Below are 21128 nucleotides of genomic sequence, written 5' to 3'. Positions count from 1 at the left end.
GGTTGGAATTAGGGTTGTGGTTAGGGGTGTGTTGGGGTTAGGGTTGTGATTAGGGTTACGGCTACAGTTGGGATAAGGTTTAGGGGTGTGTTGGAGTTGGAATTGAGGGGTTTCCACTGTTTAAGCACATCAGGGGGTCTCCAAACGCAACATGGCGCCACCATTGATTCCAGCCAATCTCGTATTCAAAAAGTCAAATGGTGCTCCCTCACTTCCGAGCCCCGACGTGTGCCCAAACAGTGGTTTACCCCCACATATAGGGTACCAGCATACTCAGGACAAACTGCGCAACAATTACTGGGGTCCAATTTCTCCTGTTACCCTTGAGAAAATAAAAAATTGCTTGCTAAAACATCATTTTTGAGGAAAGAAAAATGATTTTTTATTTTCACGGCTCTGCGTTGTAAACGTCTGTGAAGCACTTGGGGGTTCAAAGTGCTCAGCACATATCTAGATAAGTTCCTTGGGGGGTCTAGTTTCCAAAATGGGGTCACTTGTGGGGGGTTTCTACTGTTTAGGCACACCAGGGGCTCTGCAAACGCAACGTGACGCCCGCAGACCATTCCATCAAAGTCTGCATTTCAAAAGTCACTACTTCCCTTCTGAGCCCCGACGTGCACCCAAACAGTGGTTTACCCCCACACATGGGGTATCGGCGTACTCAGGAGAAACTGGACAACAACTTTTGGGGTCCAATTTCTCCTGTAACCCTTGGGAAAATAAAAAATTCTGGGCTAAAAAATTATTTTTGAGGAAAGAAAACGTATTTATTATTTTCACGGCTCTGCATTATAAACTTCTGTGAAGCACTTGGGGGTTCAAAGTGCTCACCTCACATCTAGATAAGTTCCTTTCGGGGTCTAGTTTCCAAAATGGGGTCACTTGTGGGGGGTTTCTACTGTTTAGCCACATCAGGGGCTCTGCAAACGCAACGTGACGCCTGCAGAGCATTCCATCAAAGTCTGCATTTCAAAACGTCACTACTTCACTTCCGAGCCCCAGCATGTGCCTAAACAGTGGTTTACCCCCACATATGGGGTATCAGCGTACTCAGGAGAAACTGGACAACAACTTTTGGGGTCAAATTTCTCCTGTTACCCTTGGGAAAATAAAAAATTGCGGGCTAAAAAAATCATTTTTGAGAAAAGAAATTTTTTATTTTATTTTCATGGCTCTGCGTTATAAACTTCTGTGAAGCACTTGAGGGTTCAAAGTGCTCACCACACATCTAGATTAGTTCCTTTGGGGGTCTAGTATCCAAAATGGGGTCATTTGTGGGGGATCTCCAATGTTTAGGCACATAGGGGCTCTCCAAACGCGACATGGTGTCCGCTAATGATTGGAGCTAATTTTCCATTTAAAAAGCCAAATGGCGTGCCTTCCCTTCTGAGCCCTGCCGTGCGCCCAAACAGTGGTTTACCCCCACATATGGGGTATCTGCGTACTCAGGACAAACTGGACAACAACATTTGTGGTCCAATTTCTCCTATTACCATTGGCAAAATAGGAAATTCCAGGCTAAAAAATCATTTGTGAGAAAAGAAAAATTATTTTTTATTTTCATGGCTCTGCATTATAAACTTCTGTGAAGCACCTGGGGGTTTAAAGTACTCAGTATGCATCTAGATAAGTTCCTTTGGGGGTCTAGTTTCCAAAATGGGGTCACTTGTGGGGGAGCTTCAATGCATAGGCACACAGGGGCTCTCCAAATGCGACATGGTGTCCGCTAACAATTGGAGCTAATTTTCCATTCAAAAAGTCAAATGGCGCTCCTTCCCTTCCAAGCCCTGCCGTGCGCCCAAACAGTGGTTTACCCCCACATATGAGGTATCAGCGTACTCAGGACAAATTGGACAACAACTTTCGTTGTTCAGTTTCTCCTTTTACCATTGGGAAAATAAAAAAATTGTTGCTGAAAAATCATTTTTGTGACTAAAAAGTTAAATGTTAATTTTTTCCTTCCATGTTGCTTCTGCTGCTGTGAAGCACCTGAAGGGTTAATAAACTTCTTGAATGTGGTTTTGTGCACCTTGAGGGGTGCAGTTTTTAGAATGGTGTCACTTTTGGGTATTTTCAGCCATATAGACCCCTCAAACTGACTTCAAATGTGAGGTGGTCCCTAAAAAAAATGGTTTTGTAAATTTCGTTGTAAAAATGAGAAATCGCTGGTCAAATTTTAACCCTTATAACTTCCTAGCAAAAAAAAATTTTGTTTCCAAAATTGTGCTGATGTAAAGTAGACGTGTGGGAAATGTTATTTGTTAACTATTTTGTGTCACATAACTCTCTGGTTTAACAGAATAAAATTTCAAAATGTGAAAATTGCAAAATTTTCGCCAAATTTCCGTTTTTATCACAATTAAACACAGAATTTATTGACCTAAATTTACCACTAACATGAAGCCCAATATGTCACGAAAAAACAATCTCAGAACCGCTAGGATCCATTGAAGCGTTCCTGAGTTATTACCTCATAAAGGGACACTGGTCAGAATTGCAAAAAACGGCAAGGTCTTTAAGGTCAAAATAGGCTGGGTCATGAAGGGGTTAACGGTATTTTTATCTCCTACTGAAAAAATGGGGTGACAGGTTCCCTTTAACCCCTTCATGACCCAGCCTATTTTGACCTTAAAGACCTTGCCGTTTTTTGCAATTCTGACCAGTGTCCCTTCATGAGGTAATAACTCAGGAACGCTTCAATGGATCCTAGCGGTTCTGAGATTGTTTTTTCGTGACATATTGGGCTTCATGTTAGTGGTAAATTTAGGTCAATAAATTCTGTGTTTATTTGTGATAAAAACGGAAATTTGGCGAAAATTTTGAAAATTTCGCAATTTTCACATTTTGAATTTTTATTCTGTTAAACCAGAGAGTTATGTGACACAAAATAGTTAATAAATAACATTTCCCACACGTCTACTTTACATCAGCACAATTTTGGAAACAAAATTTTTTTTTGCTAGGAAGTTATAAGGGTTAAAATTTGACCAGCGATTTCTCATTTTTACAACGAAATTTACAAAACCATTTTTTTTAGGGACCACCTCACATTTGAAGTCAGTTTGAGGGGTCTATATGGCTGAAAATACCCAAAAGTGACACCATTCTAAAAACTGCACCCCTCAAGGTGCACAAAACCACATTCAAGAAGTTTATTAACCCTTCAGGTGCTTCACAGCAGCAGAAGCAACATGGAAGAAAAAAATGAACATTTAACTTTTTAGTCACAAAAATGATTTTTCAGCAACAATTTTTTTATTTTCCCAATGGTAAAAGGAGAAACTGAACCACGTACGTTGTTGTCCAATTTGTCCTGAGTACGCTGATACCTCATATGTGGGGGTAAACCACTGTTTGGGCGCACGGCAGGGCTTGGAAGGGAAGGAGCGCCATTTGACTTTTTGAATGAAAAATTGGCTGCACTCTTTAGCGGACACCATGTCACATTTGGAGAGCCCCCGTGTGCCTAAAAATTGGAGCTCCCCCACAAGTGACCCCATTTTGGAAACTAGACGCCCCAAGGAACTTATCTAGATGCATAGTGAGCCCTTTAAACCCCCAGGTGCTTCACAAATTGATCCGTAAAAATGAAAAAGTACTTTTTTTTCACAAAAAAATTCTTTTAGCCTCAATTTTTTCATTTTCACATGGACAACAGGATAAAATGGATCCTAAAATTTGTTTGGCAATTTCTCCTGAGTACACCGATACTTCACATGTGGGGGTAAACCACTGTTTGGGCACATGGTAAGGCTCGGAAGGGAAGGAGCGCCATTTGACTTTTTGAATGAAAAATTATCTCCATCGATAGCGGACACCATGTCGCGTTTGGAGAGATCCTGTGTGCTTAAACATTGGAGCTACCCCACAAGTGACCCCATTTTGGAAACTGGACCCCCCAAGGAACTTATCTAGATGCCTAGTGAGCACTTTAAACCCTCAGGTGCTTCACAAATTGATCCGTAAAAATGAAAAAGTACTTTTTTTTCACAAAAAATTTATTTTCGCCTCAATTTTTTCATTTTCACATGGGCAATAGGATAAAATGGATCCTAAAATTTGTTGAGCAATTTCTCCCGAGTACGCCGATACCTCATATGTGGGGGTAAACCACTGTTTGGGCACACGGCAGGGCTCGGAAGGGAAGGCGCGCCTTTTAACTTTTTGAATGGAAAATTAGCTCCAATTGTTAGCGGACACCATGTCGCATTTGGAGAGCCCCTGTGTGCCTATGCAATGGAGCTCCCCCACAAGTGACCCCATTTTGGAAACTAGACCCCCCAAGGAACTTATCTAGATGCATACTGAGCACTTTAAACCCCCAGGTGCTTCACAGAAGTTTATAATGCAGAGCCATGAAAATAAAAAATAATTTTTCTTTTCTCAAAAATGATTTTTTAGCCTGGAATTTCCTATTTTGCCAATGGTAATAGGAGAAATTGGACCACAAATGTTGTTGTCCAGTTTGTCCTGAGTATGCAGATACCCCATATGTGGGGGTAAACCACTGTTTGGGCGCACGGCAGGGCTCAGAAGGGAAGGCACGCCATTTGGCTTTTTAAATGGAAAATTATCTCCAATCATTAGCGGACACCATGTCGCGTTTGGAGAGCCCCTGTGTGCCTAAACATTGGAGATCCCCCACAAATTACCCCATTTTGGAAACTAGACCCCCAAAGGAACTAATCTAGATGTGTAGTGAGCACTTTGAACCCTCAAGTGCTTCACAGAAGTTTATAACGCAGAGCCATGAAAATAAAAAAAAAAAATTATTTTCTCAAAAATGAATTTTAGCCCGCAATTTTTTATTTTCCCAAGGGTAACAGGAGAAATTTGACCCCAAAAGTTGTTGTCCAGTTTCTCCTGAGTACGCTGATACCCCATATGTGGGGGTAAACCACTGTTTAGGCACATGCTGGGGCTCGGAAGTGAAGTAGTGACGTTTTGAAATGCAGACTTTGATGGAATGCTCTGCGGGCGTCACGTTGCGTTTGCAGAGCCCCTGATGTGGCTAAACAGTAGAAACCCCCCACAAGTGACCCCATTTTGGAAACTAGACCCCGAAAGGAACTTATCTAGATGTGAGGTGAGCACTTTGAACCCCCAAGTGCTTCACAGAAGTTCATAACACAGAGCAGTGAAAATAATAAATACGTTTTCTTTCCTCAAAAATAATTTTTTAGCCCAGAATTTTTTATTTTCCCAAGGGTTACAGGAGAAATTGGACCACAAAAGTTGTTGTCCAGTTTCTCCTGAGTACGCTGATACCCCATGTGTGGGGGTAAACCACTGTTTGGGCACACGTGGGGGCTCAGAAGGGAAGTAGTGACTTTTGAAATGCAGACTTTGATGGAATGGTCTGCGGGCGTCACATTGCGTTTGCAGAGCCCCTGGTGTGCCTAAACAGTAGAAACCCCCCACAAGTGACCCCATTTTGGAAACTAGACCCCCAAAGGAACTTATCTAGATGTGTGGTGAGCACTTTCAACCCCCAAGTGCTTTACAGAAGTTTATAACGCAGAGCCGTGAAAATAATAAATACGTTTTCTTTCCTCAAAAATAATTTTTTAGCCCAGAATTTTTTATTTTCCCAAGGGTTACAGGAGAAATTGGACTACAAAAGTTGTTGTCCAGTTTCTCCTGAGTACGCTGATGCCCCATGTGTGGGGGTAAACCACTGTTTGGGCACACGTGGGGGCTCAGAAGGGAAGTAGTGACTTTTGAAATGCAGACTTTGATGGAATGGTCTGCGGGCGTCACGTTGCGTTTGCAGAGCCCCTGGTGTGCCTAAACAGTAGAAACCCCCCACAAGTGACCCCATTTTGGAAACTAGACCCCCCAAGGAACTTATCTAGATATGTGGTGAGCACTTTGAACCCCCAAGTGCTTCACAGACGTTTACAACGCAGAGCCGTGAAAATAAAAAATCATTTTTCTTTCCTCAAAAATGATGTTTTAGCAAGCAATTTTTTATTTTCTCAAGGGTAACAGGAGAAATTGGACCCCAGTAATTGTTGCGCAGTTTGTCCTGAGTATGCTGGTACCCCATATGTGGGGGTAAACCACTGTTTGGGCACACGTCGGGGTTCGGAAGTGAGGGAGCACCATTTGAATTTCTGAATACAAGATTGGCTGGAATCAATGGTGGCGCCATGTTGCGTTTGGAGACCCCCTGAAGTGCCTAAACAGTGGAAACCCCTCAATTCTACCTCCAACACACCCCTAACCCTTATCCCAACTGTAGCCGTAACCCTAATCACAACCCTAACCCCAACACACCCCTAACCACAACCCTAACCCCAACACACCCCTAACCCTAACCACAACCCTAATTCCAACCCAACTCTAAGGCTATGTGCCAACGTTGCGGATTCGTATGAGATTTTTCAGCATCATTTTTGAAAAATCCGCGGGTAAAAGGCACTGCGTTTTACCTGTGGATTTACCGTGGATTTCCAGTGTTTTTTGTGCGGATTTCACCTGTGGATTCCTATTGAGGAACAGGTGTAAAACGCTGCGGAATCCGCACAAAGAATTGGCATGCTGCGGAAAATACAACGCAGCGTTCCCGCGCGGTATTTTCTGCACCATGGGCACAGCGGATTTGGTTTTCCATAGGTTTACATGGTACTGTAAACCCGATGGAACACTGCTGCGGATCCGCAGCGGCCAATCCGCACCGTGTGCACATAGCCTAATTCTAAAGGTATGTGCACACGCTGCGGAAAACGCTGCGGATCCGCAGCAGTTTCCCATGAGTTTACAGTTCAATGTGAACCTATGGGAACCAAAAATCGCTGTACACATGCTGCGGAAAGACTGCACGGAAACGCAGCGGTTTACATTCCGCAGCATGTCACTTCTTTCTGCGGATTCCGCAGCGGTTTTAGAACTGCTCCAATAGAAAATCGCAGTTGTAAAACCGCAGTGAAATGCGCAGAAAAACCGCGGTAAATCCACGATAAATCGGCAGCGGTTTAGCACTGTGGATTTTTCAAATCCGCTGCGGAAAAATCCGCATAGGACCAGAATACGTGTGCACATACCGAAACCCTAACCCTAGCCCTAACCCTACCCCTAACCCTACCCCTAACCCTACCCCTAACCCTACCCCTAACCCTACCCCTAACCCTACCCCTAACCCTAACCCTAACCCTAGTTCTTACCCCAACCTTAGTGAAAAAAAAAAAAAATTCTTTATTTTTTTTATTGTCCCTATCTATGGGGGTGACAAAGGGGGGGGGGTCATTTACTATTTTTTTTATTTTGATCACTGAGATAGGATATATCTCAGTGATCAAAATTCACTCTGGAACGAATCTGCCGGCCGGCAGATTCGGCGGGCGCACTGCACATGCGCCCGCCATTTTGGAAGATGGCGGCGCCCAGGAAAGAAGACGGACGGACCTCGGGCGGCCAGGTAAGTATAAGGGGGGGGAGATCAGGGCACGGGGGGGGGCGTCGGAGCACGGGGGGGTGGATCGGATCATGGGGGGGGTGGATCGGAACACGGGAGGGAGGATTGGAGCACGGGGAAGGATTGGAGCACGGGGTGAGGGATCGCTGTGCGGGGGGGGGTGGATCGGAGCACGGGGGGGGGGGGTCGCTGTGTGCGGGGGGGGGGGATCGGAGTGCGGGGGGGTTTGATTGCAGCACAGGGGGTGTGATTGGTGCACGGGGAAGCGGACAGGAGGACGGGGGAGCGGAGCACAGGACGGAGGGGAGCGGACCACAGATCGGGGGGCTGGGGGGGCGATCGGAGGGGTGGGGTGGGTGCACATAAGTGTTTCCAGCCATGGCCGATGATATTGCAGCATCGGCCATGGCTGGATTGTAATATTTCACCAGTTTTTTAGGTGAAATATTACAAATCGCTCTGATTGGCAGTTTCACTTTCAACAGCCAATCAGAGCGATCGTAGCCACGAGGGGGTGAAGCCACCCCCCCTGGGCTAAACTACCACTCCCCCTGTCCCTGCAGATCGGGTGAAATGGGAGTTAACCCTTTCACCCGGCCTGCAGGGACGCGATCTTTCCATGACGCATATGCTGCGTCATGGGTCGGAATGGCACCGACTTTCATGACGCAGCGTATGCGTCAAAGGTCGGGAAGGGGTTAAGTATGTGAGAAGCAGATGATCATCTGATCTGACAACTGTTAACTAAAAATGGATCCATTACAAATATTTTTTAAAAACAAAACCATAATCTTTTTCAAAAGTTAGATTTCTTAAAAAAAAATAAATAAAAAAATAATAATATGGAGGCTTTGTCCTATCCCTCCATAATTCTGGATCCTTTACAAACAGATCACAAGTGTATAGAGTCAAATGTGCATGGGGGCCTCAACTCATTATGTAAGGAGAAAGCAGGATCCATCATGTCCGATTTCTACCAGCTCATCCTGCAAGAGACGTCTGGCAGCAGCTCTCTCATACCCAACACAGGAAAGCCCAGCCAAGTGTTCAGGAGTATGGGAGATAGCTGTAGGCAGTATGACTGTTCAATACGCAGCTATTTAGTGTATGGGGGCTTCTACTTTTAGGACGGTTTCGCACATCTGTGGTCCAAGGTCTGATTATGGACTAGTGGTAGGCCTGACGACCTCAGAGGCAGCTGATTTTAGATCAGGAGACCAATGGCCAGTCCATGGCCATGACCAATCAGCGACAGGCTTAGTCCAGCCGCGAATTGGCCCCTCCCTACTCACCTTCAGTTAGTGCCAGTGTGTCGCCCCATCCCAGACCAACTTTTTACTATTGATGTTGCCTATGCACGGTGGCTGCCTGTGCTATACACGCACACTCTACGTGGCTGCCTGTGCTATACACGCACACTCTACGTGGCTGCCTGTGCTATACACGCACACTCTACGTGGCTGCCTGTGCTATACACGCACACTCTACGTGGCTGCCTGTGCTATACACGCACACTCTACGTGGCTGCCTGTGCTAAGTGCAACGTACATACATCTATATACATAATTGTCTAAGGGGTACTTCCGTCTGTCTGTCTTTCTGTCACGGTTATTTGTTCGCTGATTGGTCTCGGCAGCTGCCCGTCATGGCTTCCGCAACCAATCAGCGACGGTCACAGTCTGATTAGTCCCTCCCCTACTCCCCTCCACTCACTGCCCAGCGCCCGCTTCGTAATCCCCTCCACTCACACAGGGTTAATGGCAGCGGTAACGGCCCGCGATGTAACGCGCTCTGTTACCGCTGCTATTAACCTTGTGTGTCCCCAACTATTTACTATTGAGGCTGCCTATGCGGCATCAATAGTAAAAATATGTCATGTTAAAAATAAAAAAATAAAATAAAAAACCTGCTATACTCACCCTCCGCTGTCTTTCTCGCTCCTCTCCACGGTCCCCGGATCGCTCCATTGCAAGCGGCAGCTTGCGCTCCCATCCCAGGGCTGGTGTGGGACAAGGACCTGCCGTGATGTCACGGTCGGTCATGTGACCACGTCGTCATCATAGGTCCTGCTCACACCAGCCCTGGGACGGCACCGCAAGCTGCTGCTTGCAATGGAGCGATCCGGGGAGCGTGGAGAGGAGCGAGAAATGCGACGGATGGTAAGTATAGCAGCACTTCAACGGGCTATAGGTGAGTATGTTTTTTTTTTTTAAGTCTCTATACTACGTGGCTGGGCAATATACCGTACTACGTGGGCTGTGCTATATACTATGTGAGTGGCCAATATACTACGTCGCTCTACGTGGACATGCATATTCTAGAATACCCGATGCGTTAGAATCGGGCCACCATCTAATATATAATTTATTTTTAAACTCCTTAAAGGGGTTGTTCACTACTTAAGACACCTTTTCACAGCACTCTTGGCCCCCGATAAATACACATTTTTATATTAGTTTGAAAGACTTGGTCCAGGAAAATCCCAGTAATCAATGCTCCTAGAAATGTGATTAAAAGATCTTACAGAATAAGTGGATATTCCGATATAACACTCTTCTGATCTTTGAGCCTGCTATTTGTTTTATAATAACTGATGAGCAGAGGAGGCCATGAGGAGCTCCACTTTCTGCCTCGGATTACTCAGAGCCCCCACTATTCCCCCATGGGTGGGTGCAGAGGCCACACGTCAGCTGCACCCTGGCTGCGCGGAGATCTGCCGAGTCATCGTGGCTTGCAGGTTATCTGACACTATGCAGGCAAGGTTCTGGCCTCAGCAGTTACCGCATGACTAGCCCCGCATGTAGCGGAGCCGACACACCACACACTCAGGTACTAGCCACAGGTACTAACAGAATGGCAGCCGGCTCCCCACATGGCACAAGAAGCCGGGCACTGAGCCGCCGCCGCGCTATCGCTTACCAGACTCTCGATATAGCGGACCATGGTGCCGGTGACAGGATCGGGCGAGCAGTGCTGGGACCGGGCGGCCGGCGGATGAGTAAATAGCAGGGTGTAGTGGGCGTGGCCGTGTAACGGGGTGGGCGGGAGTCTGCGCGGACACTCAGCACAGGGTGGGCCGAGGATAAGGAACTTTACGGGAAGTGGAACCATTTCTTGCAACGTGTGATGACTGGCAAGAAAACAAGGGGCGGCGCCATAACGGACTCCTGGGAGGGGAGCTGGCGCGCTGACAGAAAATGGCGGGAGCCGGCTGTGTGCTCGGGAGCGGCTTGTCACCATGACACAACCACTGTTTGTTCTGTTACTGAGGGAAAAGCTGTTTGGCGGCGCAGTGTCTCCTGGGAGATAACGCTTCCTAGTCCAGTGCACGTGACCCGGGGGTTTCCCACTTGTAGCAGTGTTCCCGCGTTTTATTGGGCAGTTCCCCCCCCTTGTATTTCACAGCTCATTCAGATGGAAACGTCTGAGAAACCCGGCTGAGAGGGTGTTAATTTTGGCTTTAACGCCTTAAAGGGGTCTGTCACTCATACCCCATGCTTGGCCCCAATAAATAGAAAAGCCTATTCTCCCCAGCCAGCGCCATTCCCAGGGTGTCCGCACTCGCTCTCATTCAGTTGTGAGACACGTGACCCCGGCGCCCAATCAGCGTGTGGGTGACACTGGCTCCTCCTCCTGGCAGCTGCAGCTGCTCCCTCACTTCATGTTCAGTTTGTCTGAAGGCGGGGTCAGTGTTGTCACTCGCACTGATTGGGCGCCGGGGTCACAGCAGCAGAAAAAGGGCAAGTGCTGACACCGTGGGAACAGCACAAAGGAGGAGAGTATAGGCTTTTTTGTTTTATAACAGCCAAACATTTAGATTAACCCATTACGCCCATGCCGGACTCCCCCTGTTTAGTGCTGGCTCTGGGGCTGAGCCCGCACCTTTCCGGGCACATGACGGCTGATCTATACAGCTGACATATACCAGCAACAGCCGTGCGTTGAATCACTAGCCACCTGCGGCTGTTAACTAGTTAAACGTCGCTGTCCATCTCTGACATCAGTATTTAATTTGCGCTTACAGGAAACATCTATAATCCCACCAATCGGTGATCCGTCACATGCTCGCGGGTCATTAATGGGTTGCCATGACAGCCAGTAGTCCACAGCAGACCTCTATGGTTGTCATTGACAGATTGCTATGAGCGCCACCCCGTGGTCGGTGCTCATAGCAAGTGACCATTTCTGCTACACCCTGGTGATCTGATCATAGTACTGTGTGTAACAGAGCAGATCAAAGTGCCGCAGCTTCTAGTCTCCCATGGAGGGTATTTAACTATGTGAAAAACAAAAAGGTATTGCAAAATAGAAAAGTTCAAATCACCCCCATTACGCCCCATTCAAAATAAAACATTTAACCCCTTAAGCCCCAAGGGTGGTTTGCACGTTAATGACCAGGCCAATTTTTACAATTCTGACCACTGTCCCTTTCTGAGGTTGTAACTCTTCAACGGATCCCGATAATTCTGACAATGTTTTCTAGAGACATTTTGTACTTCGTGATAGTAGTAATAATAATTTTTATTTATATAGCGCCAACATATTCCGCAGCACTTTACAATAAGCGGGGACATGTACAGACAATAAATTCAGTACAAGTTAAGACAATTTAAACAGTGACATTAGGGGTGAGGTCCCTGCTCGCAAGCTTACAATCTACAAGGAAATGGGGGGACACAATAGGTGAAAAGTGCTTGTTATTTCAGGTCTGGCAATTATAATAAATAGGGATTTTCATATAAAGCTGCATGATCCGGTCATCAGCTCGTGTGTTTAAGTGCAATAATCAAGTATCAAGTGCAGTTATGTGCATGGAGGGTGTGGAGACAGATGAATAGTAGGGTGCAGATTCACATGCAGATAATATTTGGAAGGAGGGAACAGGGCAAAGTTAGTTTACTGAGTAGTTGATGTGGTAGGCTTGTTTGAAGAGATAGGTTTTTAAAGTGCGCTTGAATAGGTCGGGGCTAGGTATCAGTCTGATCGTCTGGGGAAGTGCATTCCAGAGAGCTGGCGCAGCACGAGAGAAGTCTTGTAGACGGAGGTGTGAGGTTCTGATTACGGGGGATGTTAGTCTTAGGTCATTTGTAGAATGGAGGGCACGTGAAGGGCGATAGACGGAGACGAGAGAGGAGATATAAGGCGGTGCAGAACTGTGGAGAGCTTTGTGGGTGAGAGAGATGAGTTTATACTGGACCCTGTAGCGAATGGGTAGCCAGTGTAATGACTGGCACAAGATGGAGGCATCAGTGAAGCGGCTGGACAGAAATATGACCCTGGCTGCTGCATTTAAGATGGATTGGAGAGGAGAAAGTTTGGAAAGAGGGAGACCGATCAGAAGAGAGTTGCAGTAGTGCAGACGGGAATGAATAAGAGCGACAGTAAGAGTCTTAGCAGTTTCAAAGGTGAGAAAAGGTGGGATTCTGGAGATGTTTTTAAGATGCAGGTGACAGGAGCGAGTGTGTGATCGGATATAGGGAGTAAAGGAAAGTTTGGTTTCGAATATAATAATAATAATAATCTTTATTTTTATATAGCGCTAAAATATTCCGCAGCGCTTTTACAGGTTGCACACATTATCATCACTGTCCCCAATGGGGCTCACAATCTAGAATCCCTATCAGTATGTCTTTGGAATGTGGGAGGAAACCGGAGAAGCTGGAGGAAACTCACGCAAACACGGAGAGAACATACAAACTCCTTGCAGATGTTGTCCTGAGTGGGTTTAGAACCCAGGACTCCAGCGCTGCAAGGCTACAGTGCTAACCACTGCGCCACCGTGCTGCCCGTGAATATCACCCCAAAACAGCGGGCATGCTGCTTGGGAGTTATGGTTGAACCCTCCAGGGTAATTTCGATGTTGGGTAGAGTGAGGTTAGTAGAAGGGAGAAACACAAGAAGTTCAGTTTTGGAGAGATTTAGTTTCAGATAGAGGGAGGACATGATGTTAGAGACAGCAGACAGACAATCCTTGGTATTTTGAATTAGGGTAGGGGTGATGTCGGGGGAAGAAGTGTATAATTGGGTGTCATCAGCATAGAGATGATACTGGAACCCAAATCTGCTGATTGTCCAATAGGGGCCGTGTAAAGAGAGAAGAGGAGGGAGCCTAGGACTGAGCCCTGCGGAACTCCGATAGTAAGGGGACGAGGAGAGGAAGAGGAGCCTGCAAAAGATACAGTGAAGGAGCGGTCAGAGAGGTAGGAGGAGAACCAGGAGAGGGCTGTGTCCTTGAGGCCTATGGAGCGGAGCATGGTGAGAAGGAGCTGGTGATCCACAGTGTCAAATGCGGCAGATAGATCCAGGAGAATCAGCAGAGAGCAATGACCTTTGGATTTAGCTGTTATTAGATCATTAGAGACTTTAGTGAGGGCAGTTTCAGTGGAGTGTAAAGAGCGGAAACCAGATTGTAAGGGGTCAAGAAGAGAGTTATCCGAGAGATAGTACAATTTATTTGATATTACCTGCGTTTATTTGTGAAAAAAACGGAAATTTGGCGAAAATTTTGAAAATTTCGCAATTTTCCAACTTTGAATTTTATGCCCTTAAATCACAGAAATATGTCATGTAAAATAATTAATAAATAACATTTCCCTCGTGTCTACTTTACATCAGCACAATTTTGGAACCAAAATTTTTTTTTGTTAGGGAGTTATAAGGGTTAAAAGTTGACCAGCAATTTCTCATTTTTACAACACCATTTTTTTTAGGGACCACATCACATTTGAAGTCATTTTGAGGGGTCTTTATGATAGAAAATAACCAAGTGTGACACCATTCTTAAAACTGCACCCTTCAAGGTGCTCAAAACCACATTCAAGAAGTTTATTAACCCATCAGGTGTTTCACAGGAATTTTTTTTTTTCACAAAAAATTTACTTCACCTCCAATTTGTTTTATTTTATCAAGGGTAACAGGAGAAATTAGACCCCAAAGTTATTGTAAAATTTGTCCTGACTATGTTGATACCCCATATGTGGGGATAAACCACTGTTTGGGCGCATGGCAGAACTCAGAAGGGAAGGAGCGCAGTTTAACTTTTCAATACAAAATTGACTGGAATTGAGATGGGACGCCATGTTGCGTTTGGAGAGCCCCTGATGTGCCTAAACATTGAAACCCCCCACAAGTGACACCATTTTGGAAAGTAGACCCCATAAGGAACTTATCTAGATGTGTGGTGAGCACTTTGACCCACCAAGTGCTTTACAGAAGTTTATAATGTAGAGCCGTAAAAATAAAAAATCATATTTTTTCACATAAATGATATTTCTCCCCCAATTTTTTATTTTCCCAAGAGTAACAGAAGAAATTGGACACCAAAATTTGTTGTGCATAGGGTTGAACGAAACGGATCGGACAAATTAAAAAATCGCCGACTTTGAAACCCGACCCGATCCTAGTGTGGGATCGGCCATGAGGTCGGCGATCTTCGCGCCAAAGTCGCGTTTCGTATGACGCTTTCAGCGCCATTTTTCAGCCAATAAAGGAGGACGCAGAGCTTGGGCAGCGTGATGACATAGGTCTCGGTCCCCACTATCTTAGAGAAGGGCATGACAGTGATTGGCTTGCTTTCTGCGGTGTCAGAGGAGTTATAAAGGGGCGTGCACGCCGACCGCCATCTTACTTCTGCTGATCGTAGCATAGGGAGAGGTTGCTTCATCAGAAGAAGGGCTATAGTTAGGGAGGGAAGATTAACCCCAAAACTGCTTGTGCTGTAGCGATTTCTACTGTCCAACACCACCATTTGTTTGCAGGGACAATGGAGGCTATATTTTTGTGCATCAGCGCTGTAGCTTTTTAGGCTGCCTTATAAGGCTCCCTGATAGCTGCATTGCTGTTTGCACGCTGCTGTGCAAACCAACTGCTTTTTTAAAAGCAGAAATCCTGTTGCTCCTTTCTGCACAGTTATCTTGTTTATTTGTCCACACTTTTGTGTGCAGCAGTCCTTTTTATTGCTGCCATACTTGTCCTGAGATCATTGTAGGGAGATTGAAATTGTACTACAGTTCTTGTATTTTTTCATATATCTTCCAGCCACTTTCTGCCACTTACATTGTGTTGTTTTATACACTGGGCCTGAGTTTTGGTTCAGTCTCCCCCCAAAAAAGTGAGATTCAAATTCTCACAAAGTGGATATACTTCTGTCCTGTTAGTTTGTCGTATATCAGCCAGCCACTTTCTACCACCTAGATTGTGTTGTTATATACACTGGGCCTTGGTTCAGTCTTCCCCCCAAAAAAGTGAGATTCATATTCTCACAAAGTGGATATACTTCTGTCCTGTTAGTTTGTCGTATATCCGCCAGCCACTTTCTGCCACTTACATTGTGTTGTTTTATGCACAGGGCCTGAATTTTGGTTCAGTCTCCCTCAAAAAAAGGGAGATTTAAATTCTCAACAAGTTTATATACACCTTCTACCTTGTTTTACAGTACCCTATAACGGTTGTTAGCTTGGTTAAATTTTCCAAAAAATGAGGAAGTCTCGTGGAAGAGGCCGTGGGCGGTGGTTGCCAGCTGGTACTGATGGTGGTGGTGCATCTGGTGGTAGTGGCAAAAGCACAATAGCACCTAAGGCTGGAGGTGTTGAGCCAGCGTCATCGTCTAGCTACACAAGGCCTTGAAAGCTCCCTTACCTGGGAGTAGGAAAACAGCTTTTAAAGCCGGAGCAGCAGGAAAAAGTTTTGACTTTCCTTGCTGACTCAGCCTTTAGCTCTTTCGCCTCCTCTTCAGAAAGTTCCAAATATAAAAGCAGCGAGTCGTCAGTGGATACTCCCAGTCAGGAACAAGACGTTTCCTTGTGTCCTTCACCCAAACCAAAAGTGAAGGATACGTCAGGCGACACTACAGGTTACTCCATGGAGCTCTTTACACATACTGTGCCTGGGTTAGAAAGGGAAATTGTTAACTGCCCATTACAAAATGAATCGGACATGGAGTGCACTGATGCACAGCCACAAATAGATTATTATGCTGTTCCATTGACTCAGATCACTACATTGCCCTCGCAGTGTACTGAGCCAGAATCTGACCCTGATGAGACTATGGTGCCCCATCCCAAACACTATAGCACCTTACACGGTGACACAGAGGAAGGTGCACATGACATTGAAGAGGAGGTGATAGATTACCCAGTTGTTGACCCAGATTGGCAGCCATTGGGGAAAGAGGGTGCCGCTGCCAGTAGCTCAGAAGCGGAGGAGGATGATCCGCAGCAGCCATCTACATCGCAAAAGCTGTCATCTGGCAGGCCCATATCAGGCCAAAAACGTTTGTCAAAAACAAAAACAGTTGTAGGACAGCATGGCCATCCGGCGAAAATAGCACAGTGTGCAATGCCTGAAAAGGTATTCCATAATAGGAAGAATGTAGTGTGGCAATTTTTAAACCAAGTTCCGAATGATCAGTGCAAAGTTATCTGTAAGAAATGCTCAAAGACCTTTAGCAGAGGGAAGAATCTTCAAAATTTAAATACAACGTGCATGCTTAGACATTTAACCAGCATGCACTTGCAAGCCTGGACTAACTACCAAACGTCCCGTGCCGTTGGTGCACCTGCTCAGAATGAAGGTAGTCAGCAACGCTACATTGCTTCCCTCACTGTAAGCCCACTGGTTAGGACACCACCAGCAGCAAATGTGGAGGTATCGTCGCAAGGCCAAAGCAGTCAGGGAATCACAAGGTTATAGGTAGGAAACACTGTATGTAGGCCAACATCAAGAATACCATCACCAACCCTCTCTCAATCCGTCATGTCCACCACCACCACCGCTAGTTCCACCATATGCACCTCTCCAGTCCAGATCACCCTACAAGAGACTCTCGTTAGGAAAAGAAAGTACTCATCCTGTCATCCGCGTACACAGGGTTTGAACGCCCACATTGCTAGACTAATCTTGTTAGAGATGATGCCCTACCGGTTGGTTGAAAGCGAAGCTTTCCAAGCCCTGATGGCCTACGCAGTACCATGCTATGACCTACCCAGTCGACACTTCTTTGCAAGAAAAGCCATCCAAGCCCTCCAACAGCATGTCAAAGACCGCAATGTCCATGCACTCAGGCAATCAGTCAGTAGAAAGGTGCACCTCACAACAGATGCATGGACCAGTAGGCATGGCCAGGGACGTTACGTGTCCATCACAGCACACTAGGTTAATGTGGTGGATGCAGGGGCCACAGGGGACAGCCATAGTGAGACAGTTCTGCCTAGCCCACGGTCTAGGAACCAGTTGGCTGTAGGCATTCGCCACCCCTCCTCCTCCTCCTCCAGAAGCGAAAGCTCGTCCACAGAGTGCAGTCGCACGACCACTCCATCCGCAGCTGCCAGTGTTGCACACGAGGTGTCCCATTATCGAACAGCTAGTGGTAAGCGACAGCAGGCTGTGTTAGAAATGAAGTGTTTGGGCGACAACAGACACTCCCTGGAAGTACTGCAGCAACAAAGTTAGTCATGGCTGGGCAGTGTACATCTTGAGGCAGGCAAGGTAGTCAGTGATAACGGAAGGAATTTTATGTCTGCCACAGCCCTTTCAGAACTTAAACACATACCTTGCCTGGCTCACACCTTGAACCTGGTGGTGCAGTGCTTCCTGAAAAATTATCCGGAGTTACCAGCCCTGCTCCTGAAGGTGCGAAGACTTTGCTCGCACATCCGCCGGTCGCCCGTACACTCTAGCCGTATGCTGAACCATCAGTGATCGCTGAATCTTCCCCAGCACCGCCTAATAATTGACGTTGCAACAAGATGGAACTCCACACTGCACATGCTTCAGAGGCTGTGCGAACAGAGGCGTGCTGTAATTAATTTGTGGGACGATACACATATACGGGCAGGCAGTTGGATGGCAGACATGGAGTTGTCTGGTGTGCAGTGGTCGAAGCTCCAAGACCTCTGTCAAGTCCTTCACTGTTTTGAGGAATGCACACGGCTGGTAAGTGCCATCATAAGCATGAGCATCCCACTAATGCGTCTGCTGATGCAAAGTTTGGCGCACATTAACCCCTTCATGACCTTGGGATTTTTCGTTTTTCCGTGTTCGTTTTTTACTCCCCTCCTTCCCAGAGCCATAACTTTTTTATTTTTCCGTCAATTTGGCCATGTGAGGGCTTATTTTTTGCGGGACGAGTTGTACTTTTGAACGACATCATTGGTTTTAGCATGTCATGTACTAAAAACGGGAAAAAAATTCCAAGTGCGGTGAAATTGCAAAAAAAGTGCATTCCCACACTTGTTTTTTGTTTGGCTTTTTTGCTAGGTTCACTAAATGCTAAAACTGACCTGCCATTATGATTCTCAGGTCAGTACGAGTTCATAGACACCTGGCTAGGTTATTTTTTATCTAAGTGGTGAAAAAAAATTCCAAACTTTGCTAAAAAAAAAAAAAAAATTGCGCCATTTTCCGATACTCATAGCGTCTCCATTTTTCGTGATCTGGGGTCGGTTGAGGGCTTATTTTTTGCGTGCCGAGATGACGTTTTTAATGATAGCATTTTGGTGCAGATACGTTCTTTTGATCGCCCGTTATTGCATTTTAATGCAATGTCACGGCGACCTAAAAAACGCAATTCTGGCGTTTCGAATTTTTTTCTCGCTACGCCGTTTAGCGATCAGGTTAATGCTTTTTTTTAATTGATAGATCGGGCGATTCTGAGCGTGGCGATACCAAATATGTGTAGATTTGATTTTTTTTTAATTGATTTATTTGGTTTGGGCGAAAGGGGGGTGATTTTAACTTTTATATTTTTTTTATTTTTTTCACATTTTTTTAAACTTTTTTTTTTTACTTTTTCCATGCTTCAATAGCCTCCATGGGAGGCTAGAAGCAGGCAAAACTCGATCGCCTTTGCTACATAGCAGCGATCTGCTGATCGCTGCTATGTAGCAGAAATGGAGGTGTGCGGTGATCAGTAACCATAGAGGTCTCTAGGACCATTTCCGCCCGGCCAGAAGCGGTAGTTAAATGCCGCTGTCTGCGTTTGACAGCGACATTTAACTAGTTAATAGGTGCGGGCAGATCGCGATTCTGCCCGCGCCTATTACGGGCACATGTCAGCTGTTCAAAACAGCTGACATGTCCTGGCTTTGATGCTGGCTCACCGCGGAGCCCTGCATCAAAGCGGGGCTTCTGACCTCGGACGTACTATCCCGTCCGAGGTCATAAAGGGGTTAAGGAGCTGGCGTCTGCAGCCGAGGAGGGAAGCCTTGATGACAGTCAGCCATTGTCTGCTCAGGGAACTCTCCTGGATGAGGTGGCTGACGAAGAGGAGGAGGATGATGGGGATGAATATTTATGGGAGGAGGATGCTTCTCAGGGGGAGGAGGATGCCACTCATTACAGTTGTCCTCCACTGAACAAAGCAATGCCGCCTGTTTAGTCCTGTTACCAATTTTGAACTGCATTTAGCCTACTTTATTTTTGGGGCGTACTAACTGTGTCTGCCACTCATTACAGCTGTCCTCCACTGAACAAAGCAATTCTGCCTGTTTAGTCCTGTACCCAATTTTGAACTGCATTTAGCCTACTTTATTATTGGGGCCTACTAACTGTGTTTCCTCCTCATCCTGCCCATTTCCCAGCCACTGCTAGATGAGTCTGCTGGTACATTGACCCAGACCACTACATCCCCCTTGCACTCTACACAGCCTGAATCTGACCCTGCTGAAGGTCAGGTTCCCCTTCCCGCATACTATACCACCTTACACGTTGACAAAGAGGAAGGTGCAGATGAAAGTGCAGGTTCCTTCACGGGTGGGGGGGCATACTCGTTGGCGACGTCACTGGCACAGGGCCCCTCATAGTACGCAAAAGTGTCTCTAGCAGTGGGAGGCGCCACCCTCCATCAAACATACACCGCCGTACTTTGAGGGGTCCTGCGCCAGTGCCAATGCGAACGAGTGGGCCCCCCCTGCTTGCTCAGGATCACAGCACTTTCAAAGTTGAAATACCTCTCCCTGCTCCACCGCCGTGACGTAGTCCGCGTTTCCTGGGCCCACGAAAAACTTGAACCAGCCCTACCCCCTCACAACTTTAGCCAAATGACCCCCAATTTTCAATGACTAACTATTATTATAAGGTAAATTAAGATTGACAAGCTTAAGTTACAAGAATTGATGTTTTTGTCATTAAAATGGGCACTGTAGGTGTTTTCCTGTCCTCCACTCACTGCCGACTTTGATTCCCCATTGACTTGCATTGGGTTTCGTGTTTCGGCGTTTCCCCGACTTTTCGCAATAATCGGCCGATTTCACCTGACCCGACTTTTGACAAAGTCGGGTTTCGTGAAACCCGACTCGATCCTAAAAAAGTAAAAGTCGCTCAACTCTATATATATACTGTACACTATACATTACATACAACATATACTAAAGATACATTATTACATGTACAAGGATCATATATATAGATATATATACACACACACACTATACATTTCATACAACATATACTACAGATACAAGGATCATAAATACTGTACACTATACATTACATACACTATATACTACAGATACACTATTACATATACGAGGATACGAGGCTGAAGTTGGTTTCTTATTCGTTCAGTTTCTTATTCGGAGCTGAAGTTGGTTTCTTATTCGGCAATTTTTTCTTTTCTGATTTTTATAGGTTTAACAACAAAAAATAGGCATCACAATAATAAAAGACAATGCAGCGAGGAGCCCTGATGTGAATACACTTAGCATGCGTACTA

At 45.9% G+C, this 21128-nt stretch overlaps 1 protein-coding gene across 1 annotated transcript in view; it reads right to left on the bottom strand.

Moving 5' to 3' along the window:
* LOC138676882 (thioredoxin-like) overlaps positions 1-10488 on the bottom strand; it is a 29105-nt gene extending 18617 nt beyond the window's left edge. Inside the window, exon 1 of the mRNA XM_069766570.1 lies at positions 10337-10488. Within this exon, the coding sequence (XP_069622671.1) occupies positions 10337-10360 (24 nt within the window). The 5' untranslated portion in view covers positions 10361-10488. The remainder of the gene's footprint in view (positions 1-10336) is intronic.
* Positions 10489-21128: the final 10640 nt, after the last annotated feature.

Source organism: Ranitomeya imitator, chromosome 1, assembly GCF_032444005.1.
Source record: "Ranitomeya imitator isolate aRanImi1 chromosome 1, aRanImi1.pri, whole genome shotgun sequence".
In the NCBI taxonomy this organism is placed as follows: Eukaryota; Metazoa; Chordata; class Amphibia; order Anura; family Dendrobatidae; genus Ranitomeya; species Ranitomeya imitator.
This window is presented reverse-complemented; position numbering and strand designations above follow the sequence as displayed.